The sequence below is a fragment of the Mugil cephalus genome, chromosome 16, assembly GCF_022458985.1.
Source record: "Mugil cephalus isolate CIBA_MC_2020 chromosome 16, CIBA_Mcephalus_1.1, whole genome shotgun sequence".
In the NCBI taxonomy this organism is placed as follows: domain Eukaryota; kingdom Metazoa; phylum Chordata; class Actinopteri; order Mugiliformes; family Mugilidae; genus Mugil; species Mugil cephalus.
Window position 1 is genome coordinate 13,756,660 of NC_061785.1, and position 21,211 is coordinate 13,777,870.

The 21,211-nt window shown below is 42.6% G+C and overlaps 1 protein-coding gene across 2 annotated transcripts in view; it reads left to right on the plus strand.

Moving 5' to 3' along the window:
* The window catches only part of uts2r2 (urotensin-2 receptor 2), a 27,149-nt gene continuing 5,938 nt past the window's right edge, over nt 1-21,211 (plus strand). The window contains exons 1-8 of one of the 2 annotated variants that reach the window (XM_047609278.1): nt 2-203; nt 1,505-1,731; nt 5,157-5,232; nt 5,343-5,385; nt 8,213-8,277; nt 8,907-8,963; nt 9,928-10,081; nt 14,812-14,935. In XM_047609278.1, coding sequence (XP_047465234.1) covers nt 136-203; nt 1,505-1,731; nt 5,157-5,232; nt 5,343-5,385; nt 8,213-8,277; nt 8,907-8,963; nt 9,928-10,081; nt 14,812-14,935 — 814 coding nt within the window. In that variant the 5' untranslated portion in view covers nt 2-135. Of the gene's footprint in view, nt 204-1,504; nt 1,732-5,156; nt 5,233-5,342; nt 5,386-8,212; nt 8,278-8,906; nt 8,964-9,927; nt 10,082-14,811; nt 14,936-21,211 lie in introns of both variants that reach the window. The other variant, XM_047609279.1, reaches the window with a different exon arrangement.

A 21,211-nucleotide genomic window follows, 5' to 3' on the forward strand; every position in this document is an offset into this window, starting at 1 on the left:
CGCGGCCACCAGGAAGTGGAGGGACTAAAGCATGGTGGTGGTAACACAAGCGGTTGGCGGGTGTGGGGTTGATTTGTTGGTCAGTCAAATGCAAGCAACTTTCTAGATGTGACGTAGCAGCTGTTTTGCGGCGAGATGGCTCTAGTGCGACTGAGAAACCCGAAGGGCCCGAATGCTTCTGAGATAGAAAAGAAAATTAAAAGGTAAGCTGATAATGCGACGCTATTAACCTGGCTGCGCGGAGCAGAACGGGGTGGAAAGGGAAGTGTTTGCCTCTCAGGTGCTGTGAGGAGGGTATTACCCTTACAGGTAGCTGATGGCACGATAGGCTAATGTTCAACTAATGGCACAAATAAAGCTGTAGTCTGAACAAAACGCCTCCTAATGCTTAAGTTGTGATTTTCTTCACCCTGTTGCAGATGCATCTCAGTGTACCCATCTTTATTTAAAATTAAATTCACAATTGCTGATATACTATCATGGATTCATATTTAACAGTGAATTGTATAAATAAGAAACGTATGTTGGTATTTTAGTCTGGAAATATCATGAATGGCTTAAATGTCTCCATATCTATCTTTATTCATGCACTTATTTCCTCTGTATACCGGGTGTCAGCTTCATCTCACAGCTTTGAGGTGGTTGCTGCAAAACGTGCCATCTACACACTGTTTTTATGTCACATCACGCATTTATTAATAGGCATCTGCGAGATGTGTCTGCCATTGAATGTTAGAAGACATCACCACGCAGCGTTGCAGGCCCAGAAATAGACCCGGCTTGCCGTGTGGAGGTGTTGCTGAACAGGACACAGATGTTCGTGTCGTACAGGGGACAGCAGTGGCTTTTTGACCCAGTCAGAGCTCTATACACAAGTTGCGTTTGAGCAAAGGCCGCACGCAATGTGCACCTTTCTTCTGATTTCATTGATGAAAGTCATTCGAGGATTCAACCAGCGCAGACGACACAACCAACACGTTTTTTACTTTTCAAGAAAGACATTCAGGCGAACCCAACAACTTCCTATTTTTTAACTGTGTGCCAACTTTGATTACGCGATTCTGACTTTTGTGATAGAAAGGGACCAAGACCATTCATGAGCTCCAAAGTGTTCATGAACATCATTCAGTTTACTTTGAGTTTACTTTGTGTATGTCCTAAATAGGCTTTTTTTTGCAAAAAGACTGGACTGATAAAAGGTTAAGGACTTAAAACTGAGTTGGTTAGCGCGTGTGTGTGCACTGTTCGCCTGCCATATGTGGTAGTTTATTGGGATAATACATTTACTTATATTCAATATTCATACTAAGTGACAGTGCTAATTTCATGACTATTTTTCCTCCTAAAACAAACGTGCAGATCTTTTCTTCGTAAATGAAATAATTATTTAGGTGAAATGAGTACCGGAATGTGCTCTGCTTTTATTTGTGATTTTAACAGGGATCTCCTTTCCTGCAGGTCAAATTGAGGCTGATCTGTACCTTTTTTCCTTCGTTTTGCTCAGAGGCAATGCTCTGAGACAGGGGTCTTCGTGGCGCGGTTACCGTGGACTTGTGGCCTTGGTGCTGGTTGCTTTGTCCGTGTGCGGGGCGGCCGCGTGGCTCTACGTGATTTCCCTGGACGGCGACGTTACAGAAACTCTGGTCAGCCAAAGGGAGCTGGTTTCTCCTGAGCCCAGGGTCTACACTGTGCAGTGCTCGGAGGACTACGAAAACTACAAACGCTATCCAGGTGAGGCGGCGAACTTTGTCAGCTAATCTCTCAGTTGTGTAAACGTGACTCAGGTGATTTAAGGCCAAACCTCCTTGATAAAAAACTTGTTTGACTAGTGGCACGTTTCTGGTGTGACCTCTGTTTCGCCTATTAGCATTATAAATATGAAAACTAGAGCCCAGAGGCTAAGTTATTATATTTTCATGTAATTAAAAAAAAAAAACTAAATACAAATAATATCTTGAAGGTTTTGACTATGAAACCGCATAAGTCCACTAGATGGCATCAGCACACAAGTCTAGTGTATCAGAATCTCTTGCAGTACAGCAGGAGCATATGTTTGACCAGTGGTTCCACTGAATATGTGCTTTCAAATGACAAGGCCAAAAAGGAAATGAAGGGATATCAAGTGCATTTCAGGTTTGTGCCTCCACCTCACTCAGCAATCAGTCTCCTTCTGCTTTAGATTTATTGAGGTATTTTGTGAAACCAGAGCAGAGCCAATAACCAACTAGAACAGAACCGGTCAGAGTGAATAGTGCATCAAATGTGACCATGTGTCTTAGATATATAAAAAACAAAAAGCCAAAGCACAAGCAAAAAAATAATCAAATTCTCAAAACTGAGAAGCTGGAGCTGATCACCCTGAAAGCCGGACCAACTTCCTGTCCTACAAATGTTTTGTGGCTGAAAGTTGGTCTGGAGCCTCTTACTTGGGAACGGATTATTCATCTCTGAGCCAATCAAACAGTTTTAGGTGAGACAGGAGAGTAACAGCGACGTAGTCGTATATGTTTTATGTACAACAAGCTGACTGTACTGAGCTGTTGAGTGTCTGCTGTTGCATCCTAACATATTGACAGCCAAATCATTTTAAGGGTGGGACAGGTAACGGCAATTAGGCCATTTGTTGAGAACGCCTTAATCACTTAACGTCACATACTTCTCTGATTGGTTGTAGGTAGGTCTATCCAGTTGTGCACAGAGGTATTATCGGTTGAAACACACAATTCAATTTAATTTTGAATTAAGTTTTAGTTATACAGTATCAATAACAATACAAATTGTCACAAGATGCTTTACAAAAACAGGCCTGAAACCTCCAGAGCAAGACTGAAGGCGACGGTGGCGAGGAAAAAGGAATAATAAAAGCTAGATGGTGTGTTACCAACCTCCATTACTGATGAGAATGAGCGTGGCCATGCCAGACAAAGAGCCAGTGAATAAATAAATAAATGTAAATAATTAATCAGTGATACAGTGACTTTTGCCTTTTTCCATAATAGAGTGAGCAGAAGCCTAGTTGTACTGAAGTTACTTTAAAGAACCAGCAGCTATAAAGGCAGATTGTGGTGTCATGTCCTCTAGAGCAAATATTTGCATTTCATCACACCACAAAGATAAAACCCAAAATAATTGTCCATACCAGCAGATGGCAGTCGTGATTCAAACAGAGAAATTGAAAGGGCCGGGGCCACGTGCTGAAAATATTTCTGCACTGAGACGTGAATATGGGATTAGGTCGGAAAATCGAGAAGATCTTTCGTGCTTATCCCCTTTTTCATTTAGTTGTTTTCCTGTGTTTGTCACTTTCGTTTCTCTTCCCCTGCATCGCTTTGCTGAACAGAGTGGCCTGTTAATAGTTATCCTCTAAGGCAGTAAAGCGGTTCTCAGCCGGTCTGACTTCTAAAATTTATTGAATGAAAAGAATGTGCAGTTTGAACCTGCAGTGGTAGAATTGAATATCACAATAGGAAAACACGGAAAAACAAACAACTGTAAAGATAAAGCAAAACAACCTGCGAGTGGCGATGCTGGAGAGAGAACTATTCTCTTTCACGCTCAATTAACTGCATTTTAATTCACACTAAAATTCTTCACTTTAGCAACTTCAGCCTTTTTTTTATCAGACACAAACACAAAATAAAAAGTCCAACTACTAAGAAGTAGTTTTAAAAAGACTCTCTATATAAATATGTGGGTTTAGCTGAGGATCCACTAATTGAATATATAACAATATCCTGTTAAAACTATTTCGTCACTTCTTCAAGCATAAATCACAAAACTGACATGATTATCATTTCATTAACAGACATTTTAACACTCAGTTGGTGTTTTCATGCAAAATTCCTGAAATGAAAAAGTGCAACTATTGAATATAAAAAAAACATCAAATTATGTAGCTATAGCTGAGAATCCTAACTTACTGAATTTATGACGACCAACACTCCTCTACAGTTTCTCCAGTGGCCGTTTTTGTCCACAAACGCAAAATAAATCAAACAAAAGGTGCAACTCAGAATTATTCAAGTGTACAAGGTTAAATTTTTTCTGATTACCTCATCAGTAGGTAAATACTGAAAAACACTGTACTTTGATGTGCCAACACCTTGACAAAACACACTGATGCTTTTGTCCTTAATATAAGAAAATCCATGTCCCATGAGTCATACCTGCATTTTGCTGCTAAATTAGCAGATGTAAACAAACGTTGTAGATCTTGTTCCCTGGTGTGAAATGGCGGGCGTCATCCACCACCGACTGTTAAGGAGTGTGAGTCGATGACAGTGTTGATTTTTTTTCTTAACCTTTTTGCCCAGGCAAAGGCCTGCAACCCCATTGAAAACAGACCTGTGAAGCACCAGTTGAGTCACTTTTATTTATTATTTAACCTTTAACCAGGAAATAATCCCACGGAGATTTAGAATCACTTTTGCAAGGGGCATAATATTTTCTGACGGTATTCAGGAAACGTTACGATCAATTAATCGTAGTGCGATTAATCGTGAAATCGAGTAATCGTGACATCCCTACTGCAGACCCACACCGATGTCCCGATACTGGCCGACTGTCATCTTGGTGAGTCATAGCCCTGAGCTGGGCACGTTGACCGTGGTCAGATGGCTGACAGAAGACAAAGGCAGGCTTCTACTTGGACAGAAATATTCACACATTTTCCCTGTTCATTACAGTTTTCTAAATAAGAACCAAGGGAATAATCTTCTCAAAGAAGACTGTCCTCTAGCTTGCATGTTTTTCCTTTCATTGTCCTATTAGGAATCCATGTTCCTCATCACGGACTGCATTACTTATTCTAATGCAGCTGTCTGCCTAATCTCAAGTGAAAACAGTTTTGATCCCAGTCTTGGCAGAAAGAACAAGTACAAATTCAAAATTTGTCTTAATAACGCGATTGCTGCCAGAAGCACAGGCTGTGCATCCCCAGTCTCTAAGGAAAACTCAGCGGGAGGCTTAGGCTTCGAGCAAAAAAAATGAAATAAAAAATGATAATCTGCAAGAAGTTGGAGGGAGATGAACTGAATTCTGTAGCTTTAATGCAAAGCGAACTCATTGCACTTGGCTTCTCTGTAAGGAACCTTATCTCTCTTCTATGGAGACCGTTTCCTTTAAAGTCCTCTCTCGGTGTCGTGTCTCCCGCCTAGGATGCACCCCTCAGAAGTGTGGCCGCGCAGTCACAGACGGCGTGGTGACGAGGGAGGAGGCTCAGGTTCTCAGGAGGTAAACAGTCTCACACGGAGAGCATCGTGTCTTATCTCGTTTTTCTCGCTCTGAAGCTTTTCCATTCACCAACGCAACATTTTTTTAATGCCTTTGTCTCTGGCACACAGGCTGGCTGAGAGGGGGCTGGCGCTGGCTGGATCAGAGGGAGGCGTAAGTATATATCAATAAATTGAAGTTTTGTCCAGAACAGTTATTCCGTTTTTTTGCTGGAGGAAACCAGCCTGACCTGGTGCCGTCTCCGAGTGGCGTCTTAACTTGTTATGTTTCAGGTTGTCAGAAGCCAAAAAATATGGGACGCACAACACGCTGTGGTTTCTCCTCGTTAGGAGGTTAGGGTTAGGGTTTTCTTTTTCGCGTTCTTTCCTAGTCGTACTTTCTTTTCTTTGTAAGTTTTGAGCTCTACGCTTAGCTGGGAGCCCGCGGACCTCTCCATGGTGTGCTAGTGGTGCTCAAGACAGAGAACCACTTTCAGAAGGTTCAGGTTCAAAAGATTTGTGGGCAAGGACATTCGTCTGGCTTCGTCTGGCTTGTGATACTGTCCGCTGAAAACAACTGAACTCTTAGCGGTGGTGCATTCAGGAACACCCAGTACTCACACTTGCAGACGAAGCGTTAGTTGAAGTTCAGACGTGTCTTTCTTTAAAGAAGTTTGTTAAATCTCGTCTAGAACCTTTTAAAAGTAAAATGAATTAAATTCTAAACCTGAATTAAATAGTTTATTAACTCCACTATCTATAACTACATATCCCAGAGGGCCGTGTGGGAATAAAGTCTACGCCAGCGTGTTTGGAGCTAATTTAGAAACGTTTTATAACACCTCCCCGAACCAGGGCACCGAAGCATCCCGTTCCAAGCAGGCCGCTATCATGCCAGCGCCCAAAAAGTCCTCAGCAACCAGCCTTAATGACTATCGGCCCGTAGCGCCTACTCGCATAATGACGAAGCGCTTCGAGGGGCTGATAAAGCAGCACGCAACCTCCCACCTCCCCTCCACACGCGGCCAGTTCCAGCTCGCTTCCCGTCCAGACCGCCCCACGGAGGATTCAGTTTCATCTGCGCTCCACCTGAGCCTTAACCACCTGGAGGAGAACAACACTCATGTGTGCATGCAGTTTGTTGGTGTCAGTTCGGCAGTCCAACGCCATCATTCCCCACCATCTGGGAAGCAAACTGGTAGCCGTGGGCTGCGACGCCGTCTTGTGCAACCGGGGTCCTGGACTTCCTCTGTGACAGGCTCCGGTCTGCGCTCCTCAGTCGTCACCCTGAGTACCCAGCTCTCCTCGGGGCTGAGTCTCTCTGTGGTGCGGGCAGCTGTGCGGCTGCAGACTGGAAGGCCCTCCAGAGAGTGGTGAGGACGGCAGGGAGGATTATCAGCGCTTCTCTCTTCCTTCCGTCGAGGACGCGGGTCCCTGTCGCGAGCGGAAAACATCGTCAGAGACTGCACACATCCACATCATGGACAGTTCTGTGCGCTGGCCTCCCACAGGAGTGTGCAGCAGCCTGAGGACAGGTGCAGAACAGCCAGAAACAGCTTTATACTTCGGACCATAAGACTTCAGCAAATAGTTTGTAATTTGCTGACAAGTGCAATGATCCATTGCAGTATTTTTATTCTATGGACTTCATTACCCTTTACTGTTTGTTTCTATACACTTCGCTATCTGAGCCGTCTGCAGCAAAATTGCGTTCACGTCTGCACCTGTGGGTGTATTGCAGGAGAGCAAAGCGCGCGCTCGTTTAGTGTACGGCACCACGTCTTTACTGTATTTCCAGTCTCCCTCCTGGTCTCGTTAAGCCGTTTGGCACACCGTTGTCTTTTTCTTTCACAGGCTTTTCCTGGTTGTTCAGTCGAACAAAGGTGCCTTTCTTCTCGCTGCGAAGAAGTAGAAAAGCCTGCCAATATATTTCGTCGTGCGCAAATCCGCTCATGTATGGAAGAAGCCGCCCGGCCAAGTCTGGCTTTACGTAACCCGCCCCTCCCAAATAAAATAAAAATAAAAAAAAAAAAAAAGAGGAAAGAGGAATATCAGAAAGGGCAACAATGAACGTACTGAAGTTGGCAGTGGTTATTTGTGGGGATGGTTGGAAATTCAGATGGTTCCACTGTAACTCAAGTCCATTGTAGGTTGGGTGATCATTTTCTTCAATCTTACGTCTTTATACCAGTCTTTATCTGAAAGAAAGAATTAAAGACGGACTTTCTTGCCAGAATCTATAATTGTTTTTTGCTACTTTACACCAATAGTCTCAAATGAATGTTGTCCCCTCTACAATTTTGGTGTCCTCAGACATTTAAAGAGCTTATGTACCAATTTCTGAACCACATCTACTTTTCTCAGTAGTTTTAGTATTATATGAATGTGTACTCTTGCAGTTAAATCACCCGGTTTATCAGTGTGGTTCATACTAATAGAGCTTAAATAGATTAATATAAGCTCTCATATCAGTCCTGAAACCCATGTTTTATCCATACTATGTTTGGTGGCGTTTAGATTCTTTGTTGTTAGGAGCTGTCTGAGCACTAGATGGCAGTCTGGCTCAATAACCAGAGGTCTGACTGTACCACTCGCTCCGTGCGACAAACCTGGGAGTCACACTCTCGTCTCGATGTCCATGGCGTGCCCCGCTAATGCTCTCTGTCCCCATCGGGCCTGGTCCTCAGCCAGTAGAGTAACTGTTTATGAAGTGTCAGGTCACTTAAGTGAACCAAGGGGAAGCAACGGGGGAGACTTCTGAGAAAATTTTCAGAGCGGCGTCCCAAAGGGGTTGACAAGCAATAACAAGTAAAGGGCATGTGGAGAATGCCACAGGAACAAAAAAAAAAAGGCAACAGAGGGATCAGCGCTGAACCTTGAAACAATCACGGCGTACGTGCGTGTACCAGTGTGCGTCAACAGGTGGCAATCGTTGGCGCGGTCGATATTTTTTTTTCTTTTTTCATTTGCGCTAATTCCTGTTTTTCTTTCCACTGCTGCAGGCCTCCATACTGGACCTGCACTCTGGAGCGCTGTCGATGGGCAAACAGTTTGTCAACATATACAGGTGGGGAAAGTACACCGTGTCTTTCTGTGTCCTTCTCTGCGCCTATACTGTTGTTACTGTCTGTGATTGCACGGATGTCGTCCAGCACAGTATGGAGCTGGTCATCATTCTTGTTGAAGCCGGTCTTTTGTGAGCCGTCTTCTCTGGGTCCAGTGACCCGCACGACCCTCATTCATCACCGCTGGCAGAGCCCCACTGTTATTTAGATCACCTGCTCCTCCTCCTCTGTCCTTCTCTACCTTCTCCCTTCACTCATCTCTTCCACAGTTGCCTCCCGTGTCTCTCTCGTCCCCGGGCAGGTGCCTGACATCGGGACCCTCGGGAACCATCTGGCTGATGTTAATCAGGAAGCGGCGATGCCGGCAACCAACCTTTCGCCTTCCCCTTGCCCACCGGGGACTTCCTCTTGTGAAGCTGTGAAATGTTTAGAATCTGGCTCTTCTCCTCGGCACACCCGTTTGGGTAATGGTGTGCCGTGTTGTTGTTGTGAGACGTTAATTTATGCTAATAGATCCCATTTCCTCTCCTCTCTCTCGCCCCCTCGGTGCTTGTGTCTGCGTGCTCATGTGTCTCTGATTGTCTGCGGCTGGAACTGCCTGTCTGCGGCGGGGACGGGGATGCGGCGGCAGGTATTTTGGGGAACAGATCGGGGATGTGTTCACGCAAGAGGATTTCCAGCTTTACAGGTGACTAAGGAACCATGATTAAAAATCAGTCACGCGTTTATCGTACTTTGTTAGAGTTAAGTTCCAAAGTGGGGGGAGAAAAAAAAAATATTTTTTTTGAGAAGTGACTCACAGGAAAAAGATGGTGCAGAGTGGCATCCAGTTTAATTCCTTATTAAAATGCATTTTGTGAGATTCTCTTTTATTTGAAAAAGTTTTGTATCACCAATATACAAAATATATGAATGGATTTTTCTTTTAAACCTCTTCAGATTTCTTAATGGCCACTTTATTAGGTACCTCTTTTCAATCGTTTGTTAACACAAATAGCCAATCACATGGCTGAAATTCAGTGCATTTAGACACGTAGAAGTGATCAAGACAACTTGCTGAAGTTCAAACCAAGCATCAGAATGGAGAAGAAAGTGGATTTATGTGACTTTGAACGTGATCTACTGGGATTTTCACACTCAACCATCTCTAGGGTTTATAGAGAATGGTCTGAAAAAGAGAAAATATCCAGTGAGCGGCAGTTGTGTGGATGAAAGTGCTTTGTTGATGTGAGAGGTCAGAGGAGAATGGGCAGACTGGTTGGAGATGATAGAAAGGCAACAGTAACTCAAATAACTACTCTTACAAGGAATGCAGAATACTATATACAAGAGTTGTCCATCCCTTTATGACCCTAGTGTACCATATTCTGACGGCTACTTCCAGCAGGATAATGCACCAGGTCGCAAAGCTCATATCATCTCAAACTGGTTTCTTGAACGTGACATTGAGTTCACTGTGCTCCAACGGCCTCCACAGTCACCAGATCTCATCCAAATCAATACTGTCACAAACCATTTACTCCGTTTAAGCTGTTTGCTTTTTTATCTGTCATAATGCAGTAATTTTGAAATCATTCTGCTTCAAAGAATGAAACTGGAGTTGTCAGCCTGACACGTCCTGTTTCTTTTTTTTTTTTTCTTTCCATTGTTAGAAATGTGCGAAACCGAATCCAGGCAGTCATCGCTGAGACGTTCGGTTTGGACCCAGCCCTGATGTACCTCACCAAGCCCACCTTCTTCTCCAGAATCAACAGCACAGCGGCAAAGACCCAGCACGACGAGTACTGGCATCCACACATTGATAAGGTGAGCTGCTTCATAAGCCGAGCCAGTTGTACGGATAACTGGGCCTCCGATCGGTGTCTGAGTAGTGAGCAATTCTGACTTCATTAAACATAATGTGGAGCTGTATAGACGTTAGAAGTTTTAGAACCGGTATTGGAAGCCAAAAAAAAAAAAAAAAAATCAATCGGTGACTCCCTAATGACAAGGCTGAGATGAAGTCTGCCTACATCTCGATAGCTTTAATACCGGATGAACCTGAAAGCAAAGCCCTAGGTGTATCGGTCGATCTGCTTTCAAATCTCACTTCTGTGAGAGAAGGTTTGCGTATTGACTGAGAACTTCAACTTCAGACAAGCTGCAGAAATTCTGCAACGAGGTTGGGCTCGTCTGTAGATAAAGGTTGTGTGTGTGAACGTAGGGGGTGTTGTCTGTCTTGTGATTACTTGTAACCCCAAGAAATCAACTCAGATCTGGTCGGTCACATCCCGGTAATGGCTACCAAGGACGATATGAAATATTCAGGAAATTTGCCACAGTTTTATAAAACATGAAGACATTTTAAGAGCACGATTGTCCACCGTTCAAAAGGAGCACTGCGAGGAAATCAGTGCAGAAGATTTGGTTGATGCTAGAAGCCTTATCCAAAGACAGTAACAGAATTATTGATTTGGGGCGAAGGATTAACACAAGATTCGTTTTCCTGCTCAGAAAGTAAATCAGTAAATGAAAACTTCGTGTGTTTTGGGTGTCCGTTGATTCCAGTCAAAATCCTCTTGGTAAGTGCTCCTTTGCTTTGATAAGTGGCTGTGGAAACATCAAGAATCTGATTAGTAGCCTGCTGGCACTCCCCGTGGAGGATTTCTTACAGAGCAGGTCTTTGCAACATCAAAGCAGCACTGGATGAAACGTCAGTCCTTCTACCCGATAACTTTCCATCTTCAACACACCACATCTGGCAGTTGTTCCAGATTCATTTCATGTGTATAAATAAATGCAGCACTATTTACAGTGAAGAGGAGAACTGTAGTGGCTTTGGCTGTGTCTGACTCAGACTAACTCCTGGGAGACGAGGTGGTGAGTAGCAAGCTAGTAACCTTCGGCAGCACCCGTCTGTCCTTTGGAGCGTCGTTTCTATTGATTTTGCATAATTTTACGCCTTGATATAATTTAGATGAGTGAGTTATACGAGAGTTGACACATGCAGTAGTCATGAATGTGGAAATTGTATAGAGATCAAAACAGTTTTGTGGTACCAGGCTGTAAGCATGTTTATTTGTGCACATATAGACTGATACAGCTTGAAGGTCCTGGGTTCTAACCTGGTTGCTCTGGGAGTTTACAGGTTCTCCTTGTGTCTGCTACATTTCCTTTCACATAGACGTGCACATGAGTTTAATGTGGATATATATGATGACTCTGTACAGGACAGTACAGATGCATTTCCAATTACAATCAGCGCAAGACACTCAACAATAGAACTTTTGTTTTGAACTCTAGTGAATTTTGTGAACAAGTGGGACATGGGATTTTTGTTCGTAGATGTCGTGTTAAATATGTTATCAGCATGTTTGAATAAAATTAATTAAGAAAAATTCTGTTATAATTTAACAATTAACCAAAAGATGAACTAATTGAACAAGTCCCTATTTGATTACTCTGATTATTTGACTAATTAGGAATTAGGGAAACTAAGAGAAAATTAAATGAATAAATAAATTAAATTAAAAAATAATCATCTGTTTCCGCCGTACTAAAAGATTGCTCTTATTTTTCATTTTATTATTTGCAGTTACAATCGGCTTAGTCTTCTGCATCAACCTCCCCAAGAAATGTAACTACGCATTGCAGCGACTCAGACCACAAGAGCTGTGATTGGCTCGTTGGTCGTAGCGTATTTAAACTTTAATATTTTCAGCTGCTACTCAATCTCAATTTTTGAATTGATCGATAAAAGATGGAACGCATCAAGGAAAGGTTAACTGATGCGAAAGACAAGCAGGAAGAAACAAAAATTGAACCCGGCCGGCAAAAAAGACACAGCGCCGACTGGGTGGAGGTTTTACAGAGCGAGTCAGACCGACAAGCGTTGGCTCTGTGCGTAGGTTATGGCGTCTATGTCCCGCAGAACCTTCAATGAACCTTTAGATTGAGAGAAGCAGAGAATTCAGACAAATGAGTTCCTGTTGAGGTGAAAGTTTCAATGAAAGTTTAAGTTAATTTAAAGGAGGAAAATGCGACGTTGGGTAAATGGTAAACTATAGACCAGAACCCATTGTTATTGACCATTACACATAATATCGATATAGTGTTTGTCTCAAACTGATCTATACTCCTCTTGCTTAATGAGAGAAAAGGTCAGTCACAAAGAGTTTGGTCCGTGTTGACTTTGCTGGTGGAATGTATTTGTCGTTTGCCGTCTTTTCATCCTTGTTGTTCGCTAACATTTAATGTGACATTTGCGGCCGTATTAATCACATCGTCCTCTCCTGCTGGCCCTTGACAGCTGGAAAAAATGTAATCAGAACAGAACCACTTCTCTTCCCCATCTGTCTCTGCCGCCATCTTGGGGCTAATTGACTAACCCAGCCCTCATTTAAATGTAAATGGCCTCTGACGCCGTTGGTGGTGAATTTTCCCTCCATCGATCAGATTGCTGATATGCATTCATAGCAGTTGTTGTAGTGTGATGGTGATGAACGCCGCGAATGTTATCTCATTAATGGCAGAAGCATACCTGGTCTACGAAATGAAACCGAATTATTGTTGATACTAATGTCAAATGTGTTGTTTTTATGTCCCGTCTTCCTGCTGAAAATAGGTAGTACAGTATCTAATATGCTCATATAGTAGCCATGACAGCCCTCAGTCGTAGTTATGTTAGTTCAGTATTTTTTAGAGTGCTGATACTACTTACAGCGATTTTAGGTAGCAGCACACACATGGATTTAGACCGAGAAAGCATAACATTATGACCATATTGTGTAGGTCTCCCTTGTGCCCTGCGCTCAGATCTGTGATCAACAAAGCTGCCTCTACGAAAAATAAAATCTTATAGTAGTGTAGTGTACTTTCAAAATGTGTTTCCAGCTTGTTTGCCTGCCTGTGAATGACCACAAACCAACACCTTATTCAGCAGCACACATATAACAGAGTATATTCTAACACTAGGCAGCTTCAACAAAAAAACAGTCTCATTTAAATGAGACACTGAGGCAAACAGAGAGACTTTAAAAGATGCACATGGCTAATTTAAATCGATAAATGTTTACCCTATAGAAAAGACAGAACTCATTTGGAAACACTTTTGAGTGCTTTGTGAACCTTGGTGGTTTGAAGTTGTTTCATAGATTCATAAAAGTCTCAGCAGTCCTCTGTTCTCTCTTTCTTTCATTCTTTCTTTCTTTGTGGTTCAGTCCTTAGGGCAGCAACCTGTGGTTCCTTTCCAATATCCTCTTTGATTTTTCCTTAAGGCTATGTGCAGTTTATCTTAATAGTCCTTCATGGTTCTCAGCGCTATGCACAAAGCCCCTTTACATCTGTTTGCTTCTCTTCTGCCCCCCTACCCCTCAGCTAAGTTGTTCCCATTCACATATTTTTCAGTTTCTATTGTTAAGCATCGGTGATAGCCAGCAGCCGCTACCAGTGCCTTGCGAAGCTACTACACTGATGCGCACAAAATCACGCATTTAAGTTAAAGACAACAGCTGTGCTATAATTTTGTTTGCATGTAAAGTAACTCAGATGCCTCACATGTGTATCTCGTTCAGATTATGGCTACCACAGTATTGTGCTCAGACATGCTGTTCCATCTGGTTTGTGTTTACAACTTAATTCCATGTGTTTTCCTTTATAGTTTTACATACATATAGTATTAAACTTTAATGTAGAACATAAATAAGAAGCTGTGTCCAACATTTTCACTGGTACAGTTTTTTTTAATATATATATAGATATATTATTTTTGCTGTAGCTCAGTATTGTACCTGAACAAATTATCTAAAAGCCTCCAGCGCTGATACACAGGAAAAGCATGTGGGCTTTATAAAATAAATATATGCATGTCAAAAATAAAATTTCCTGGTGAGCAGATTGTGCCCCAGATTCACTGGCTATTTTTTTTTTTATTATTACTATTTCCCAAAACTGGTGAAATATTACTTGGCACTGCAAACACTGGTGATAGGTAACATATTGGTATTGTGTATCACTTTCCAATAACAGCACACTATGAAGCATTAGTAGACACTTAATTCATTGTTTATAAAGTATTACTCTACTCCTACATTAACAGACTTTAGTAAGTAATATATGTGCAGCATTTAAGGGAACCATATTCCAATAGGATTACCAGCAATTTAGGACTTATTTTTGGCGAAATCATGAGTTAAACCATTTAAAAGTCATCCAGTATAGACTACTATCCTGACTTTTAGTCAGCAGAATGGGTCAATCTCCCAAAGCACTAGGTTGCACACTAAAAAGGGGGGCATAAACAGACTCCTTACAAACTTCATACCTAGCCTGTATGGTTTATCTAACATAACCCAAAACTGACATTGGACTAACCAAATATTCACCATATTAATGTTGAATTAATGCCAATAATACAAAATTAATACTAAATAATTTCTTCACATAGATTGCCACCTAACCTTACGGTAGAACAAATACTTAAAAACCCAACCACTCAGACCTCATTGTACGACCTAATTTCATAACTCGTACTATCTCCTATTCTCTCTTTCTGCCAGGTCACTTATGGCTCTTTCGATTATACCTCTCTCCTGTACCTGTCTGACTACGGCTCTGACTTCAGTGGAGGAAGATTCATCTTCATGGACCAAAACGGCAACCGGACAGTGGAACCACGCGCAGGTAATCCTCAGACGCTAAAGACTTAATCTGCCTAATACAGTGTCCCTTTGTGCCTTTTTCCCACGTCAGCTTTTAACAGAGTCACGCTGACACAGGCTATCAGTAGCAACACATTGCTTCCTCTGTATAAGCCAATTAACCAAAACTTAAAATAAACGATGCAAGAAAGATAGAGGATGTCATTATCACAGCTGTGTTTGAAATAATTGCTGCATTAGGGAGTCTGGAGGTGGTTTTAGTACACTTAATTGTGTAGCGAAACGGGGCGTAATCCTGTGTAAGTGGGCAATCAGCAGCACAGGCCACTGCACAGTGAAGGTGCAGGGGATTTAGGGTTTATCTCGCTTCTAATACCTGGAGGCTTAGGCATAACATCTTGATCTTCCAGGAAATAATGATGATCAGTGTCAGTACAGTCTGTATGTACACATAACACACGGGTAAGACTCGGAATAAATGGATATTTGAATGTGTGGACGGTGCTGAAAGCTCATTGCACAATAACCCGGAGGTTCAGTTTCCTAAAGTATCTTGTAGAAAGCTTGTGGAACATCAAGGTAGGTTTTGGAGCTAGTCACTTCAAAGCAATGTGCCAGAATGAACCCGTCAACTTGTTTGAGACGTCCAATAAACGGTGGACTTTCACTGAACTTTTCAACTATTACTTTGCCCAAGGCAACATTTGCCATGCAGTTGTGGCCAGGGAGCAACACAAAACACACACTCGAAACTCAGAAAAGTTGAGGAATATAACGTGTGGGTCAAGGTGGCAAGTGTGAAAGCTGTGACGCAGCAAACCGACTGTCGGCAGCTTTTCTGCCAGCTGGCCAGGTTGAATCAACAGCAGAGTGCATCACACTACATCTGAAACATTCAAATACACAGATATTTTCAGCACAATTCAACTACCGACTAATCAACATGATCCAGGTCAGCTTGGTACGACGGTTTGTAGCTCTTAAATAGTTAATAATAAGTTATATTGTGCTCAAGGCACCTGTGTTGTCAAGTGTGCATGAAAGTGAAGCCATTCTCCCCGTGCATTATGAAAATGATTCTGAATCTGTTATTATAAAGTAAATATTAGCATAATGTTGCTTTGATAGCAAAAAGTTTCAGCTGAAATTTAAATTCTCGGGGGTCCTAGCTTTTAGAGACTTTCAAAAAGTTTATGGGATGGGTAGTTAAGTCTAAACTCCCCACCAGTCCAAAACGCTACTTGGAATGGAGTGACGAAAGGTCTTCAAGAAACCCAACAAGTCCAGTTGCACTTGATTTAGCTTTTGTTTGTTAGATATTTCATGACCTGGATGACTGAGAACCTTGGCTCAGACTTTCTGGATCACAGTTTCTCTGCTTTGCTTCATTCATGGCTTGTGTAAGCAGTGTACCCCCTAAATGTTTGAAGGCTTCGTGTTTCTGTTCAGAAATGGAAGCATCTCCCGAGGCTGTTCCCTCTTCCCGATAGTGTAACCTTCTCTCTATTATATCTGACAGCAAACCATCCCATGCTGTGTCTGTTGGCGTCATTTTCCTCACTTGATCTTTTGAAGGTCCAGCTTTTAATCAAGAGCAGTTCAACAAAAGCAATTGTTCTCCTTCTTTTTCGTCACGTACTTCCATTCCAGATCCTCTGCCCTTCGTCTTCTCTGTGGTACATCAAACCTCTTATCCTCTCAGTAAGCACAGCGAAGCATCCTGGGCCGCTGACGGCGTCCTATGCTGGAGCAGCAAGGGATGTTGACAGAAGGACATGCGATGATAAGGGCCTTCCTCCTCGTCTCCTGTGACAGGCGTCTGTGATTAGCGCAGCCATCGTGCATCAGCGAAGTGAGGATTTATCAGTGTGATCTTATACCCTGTGAAACCTGCTGGGTGAAGAATAAGGACGATGGAAGGATAGGACAGGGAAGTAGGACAAGTACTTTCTCCCCGAGGTCCCTTCTTCATAGATTTGCAATTCTCAGTGGATGTGGGGCGTGCTCAAGAATCTAAAAAGCTGCGAGTGAACGTAACCGGTGTGTTTGCACCTGTCACTGAGATTCTTACTTGGAGCAGTGCATCAAGTCATAGCGCACAGTCATGCATAATGCATCAGCAGCTCGGATCATTTTATTTTCTCTTCCAAGCACACTCTCACCTCATTGAGAAAGTCTTTGGGATGGCGTGCTGGGCAGTTGACTGACATGTTTTGAATTGGCGAGAGTCTGGTCGCGGTATCTGGACGGGCGATTAGTTTGCTAAGATGATCGTGGCTCTCTCAGGCGACGGCAACGGAAAATGTGTAATTATAACACCAGGGAAGGCAATCAGGACTTTGCTGCCGAAGAGAGCAAAAGTCAACAATGGTAATGACTGAGAGCACATGTTGTACAAGTGCCGCTCATGCTGTGGAGGATTAGACGAGAGGCGGAGAAATGACACATGGATTTGCTGAATGGGAAAATGTCACCGATAGAAAATGAGAGTCGGGCTGATACAGAAAACGGCTAGGAGATCGAGACGATTTGTTATAGTGAGATAGTGTGTTGGCTGGGAATGGCAGGTACAAACGATGCAGTTGAAGGACAGAGCGAGTCAGAAGAGCTAGAAGGCGTGAACCGGCCGGCTTAGACGACCAAGGGGGAATTGCATAACCTCTTTCTGGGGGTGCTGCCTTAAAACCACCAGCCTGGCCTTGATTCTTTGGTGTCTGCAAATACACAGGCGCTGAATGTCTGGATTCATTTGAGGCAGTCAGCAACAATTAAAGTCTGATACAACGTCTGCATCTGATATAATCTGATGGGTGAGGAACTTCCAGAGTTCGGGTGTAATCTAAGCTTTGTTCAGGTGCTTCTCATAGAGTCTGAAAGAACCAGCGTCAGGGCAGAGGTGAATACATAAATAATAACTTAATATTATATAATGTTAACGCTTTGCAGATTGGTCCAAAATATGCATTTCCCCAAGTCACAATACAAACAGCAAACATCTGTTTGTGGTCCTGAAACAGCTGTGCAGATCCATTAGAGACAGCTGTTTTTCTACTGTGCCCCCAAATAGTGTCGGTGCTTATTGGCATGCAGAGCTTAAAACTACAACTGGATTGGATGAAGTATTGGCTGGGGACACATGTGGAGTGACATTTAAATTCCTGTTATGGATCCAGCTCCTATTATGTAGCCAATAGCACTTGTTTGAGTTTGGCGGCACATTTATATTTAATAATTGTCAAATGTCGATTTCTTACTGATGACCTTTCGTTGTGCGCTCAGACAAAGTAACTAAATAAAACTTTCTAAAACCACCTAGAGTAATAAAAAAAAAAAAAAAAAAAAAAAAAAAAACTCTAAACAAGATGTGACATCCTCTAATGTCTTCATGCAGCTCTACAGACATACATGTTAAATACAAATTGTAAAGGCCTCACTTTGCCGTCAGCCCACTCCCAGGTTTTCATTTGCAGCCAGTCTCAATGTAACGCAGGTAATTGCACCTGGGAACGCATTTTTCACGAAACCCCACAGCATCGATCTCGCGTTCCAAGAGACACCACGCAGCCTGTGTGACTTATCCTGTGCTAATTAATGATCAGGCTGTGGGAGCAATCAATAAACTGACCGGACAGCGCGTCGACGAGCTGTTCACCTTGTGACTCCGTTGGTGCTGCTGCACCAGCAGCAAACTTGGCGTCGGCATCGGATGAGTCACGCACCTTTTGGGACCTTGTTAGCATTGCGCGCCCGTCCCTGTTGGGTCTCTGAAGTTAAAGACCTCATTAATGGAGGATCAGTCATGTGGGGCTGTTTATCCGAAGCAAAAAGCAGACTGGAGGCTCGACTTGAGGAGCAGGACATGCTGTTTAGCTGGTGACGGTGTTAATAAGCGGAGCCGGATATAGACTCAGAAAGGCAGCGGTTGCCAATCATTGTTTGCGTTAATGGGCTCGTTTTTAAACACTTGCAAGGCGCCTCACACATGTGCGGGTAGGACGGCATGCAGATGTAGCTCCAAACGTTACCGGAGTCCAGTTAGAGGCTTGTGTGGTCAGCATTAAAAAATAACTAGTGTTTCTGTCTGCAGCCTGAGATCAGCCCGTCAGCATCTGTCAAATCAAGCTTCGGCGCAACTTTTAACGACAAAATAACATTTTTGATTCCTCAAAGGATAAGGAAATATTGTGGAACGACCCAATATCAAATAAAGAATGCAAAAAGTGGAAAGATAAATACCGCCTTGGCACTGGTACGATCGACTTTAGTCCAGCGGCCACTTTGCTGTGAGCCATCAGTGGAAATAGACGACATGTCTCGCCACCTCGATTATTTCCAGACTCAAACAAGCGAAACAATGTGTTTGCAGCGGCAAGTCTGGGTCCTGCCAGCCACACTCCCGAAAGTTTCTGGTCCCTCAATGTGTGCATCCCCTTTGGGGATAAACTATCTCCCAACTTAATGTGGAAGTTGGATTCTTCTTGTGCAAATAGTGATGGGGGAAATAAGTTTTCTCAAGTTTCCTGCTCTCTTGAGACAGTTGCTGCTGTGGAAACCCTAACCCGTTATTAAGTAGCGGCAGCAGTCCTCTCCCCTCTCCTAGTGGCGACACACCAAGCTACTGCAGGCGAGGCAGTGCTTAAAGCTCGAATTCAGCATTGCATATTATGCTAGTTTATTTTTGGTCGTAACTCAGCTCTTTTTTTGTATTGTGGCCCCCTTTCTGCAAGGAGATGCGATGCATTCATTAAATCCTCATCTTGATGCACTTTTAATGAAGACAGTACAATTTACGGTCTGACAGGAAGCAGCAGAGGGGACGCTCCCGGACAGTTTTAATACATCACAAGAGTATAGAAATATGGCTTTAAAATAAGCTGAGTTTTTGGGCTATTTATTTTTATTCATTACACCATCATTTTCAGAAATGCTCTTTTTATTTATCATGTTTAATGGATGTGTATAGCAAGCGCCGGAGCACTTGTTTTCTATTTTATCTCTTTGGGATTCAGTCTCTTAAAATAGTTATCTATCACCCAAACAAAGTCTGTTCTTTTTAAATAATAAACAGCCCCGATCCTCGTCCCCTTGAGTCAAGAGTTTGTGGGCTCGTTCACCCAAACTTGTCCTGTGAGTTGAAAGCTCCGTCCTGCCTTTTCAGGGGAAGCAAAGTCTATTAAAACGTGAGTGAACTGCTTTGTCTCCGGGGAATTAAGAGAACGTCTCCACTCAGCAAGATTATTAAGACTTCCAAAAGGCAAACCTGAGCCTCTTAGATATGTCTGGGGCAACTCACATTACTACATACTGTACATCAGGTCACAATGAGCCTGACTATCTTTTTTATTAACATAAAATACCTTTATGAGACAATGTTTTCTACGGTGGGATAATTTACTGTATAATTTATGGATTTTTATCGTCAGCTGACTTTCCCTATGTATGCACAATGATTCATGAGGTGAGTTGCAGGGATTAAATGATGAAGAGCCTGCATCCTGAAAGGAAGACTGCTACGATTCATTTTTTTTTAATTTCCTTAATCAGCTGATTTTTCCGATTAGTCTGATAGATTAATGCGGTGGCTTTAAGTAGCTGATTTGTCTTTACCACCTTCGTTCATCATTGCACCTTTATTCAAACATTTTCTCATGATGACTCTTCATAGTGGAATCTATGAATAAAACACATTTCCAACGATCTCATTCATCACAACTGCTAGGATTTGCTTAGTGGGAACCTAATTAGGAAACATGTTCCTCACCACATTATTCCGTCTTATTTATCTTATCGTAGATAGCTTTGAGTATGATTTAACTCCCAATTACTTGTGTTGATTATATTTGGAAATTAGGCTGGTTCGTCTGATAAAGGTTACTGACACCCACTTAGAGTGTCACATAAATAGGAATGTATGAGTTTTATAGCCATTAGCATCTGGTCTAGGGAGTCTTTGTGGAGTTATTGTGTGTAGTACAGCTGATGAGGTTGCAGCTAAGACCCCCAGGCACTGACCAAGCTAATAAAGACAAAAATGTGTCTGAAAAATTCCTCCACTCTGACACTCAGTTTTGTGCTTTCTTTCTCGTGTAAGTGTGAATGTAAACACTGAGGTGCATCTACATCCTCCGTGCAAATTTACATACTTACGTAATCAACTGCATTAATTACATTGGCGCCTCATTGCTGCCCTAAATTAAACATTGCATCAATGTCAGCTTGTACAGTGTGAGCTGATTGATGACAGCATTTAGCCTTTTATCTTTCTCCAAGTGGGGCATCGACCAAATCCAGCCGTAAA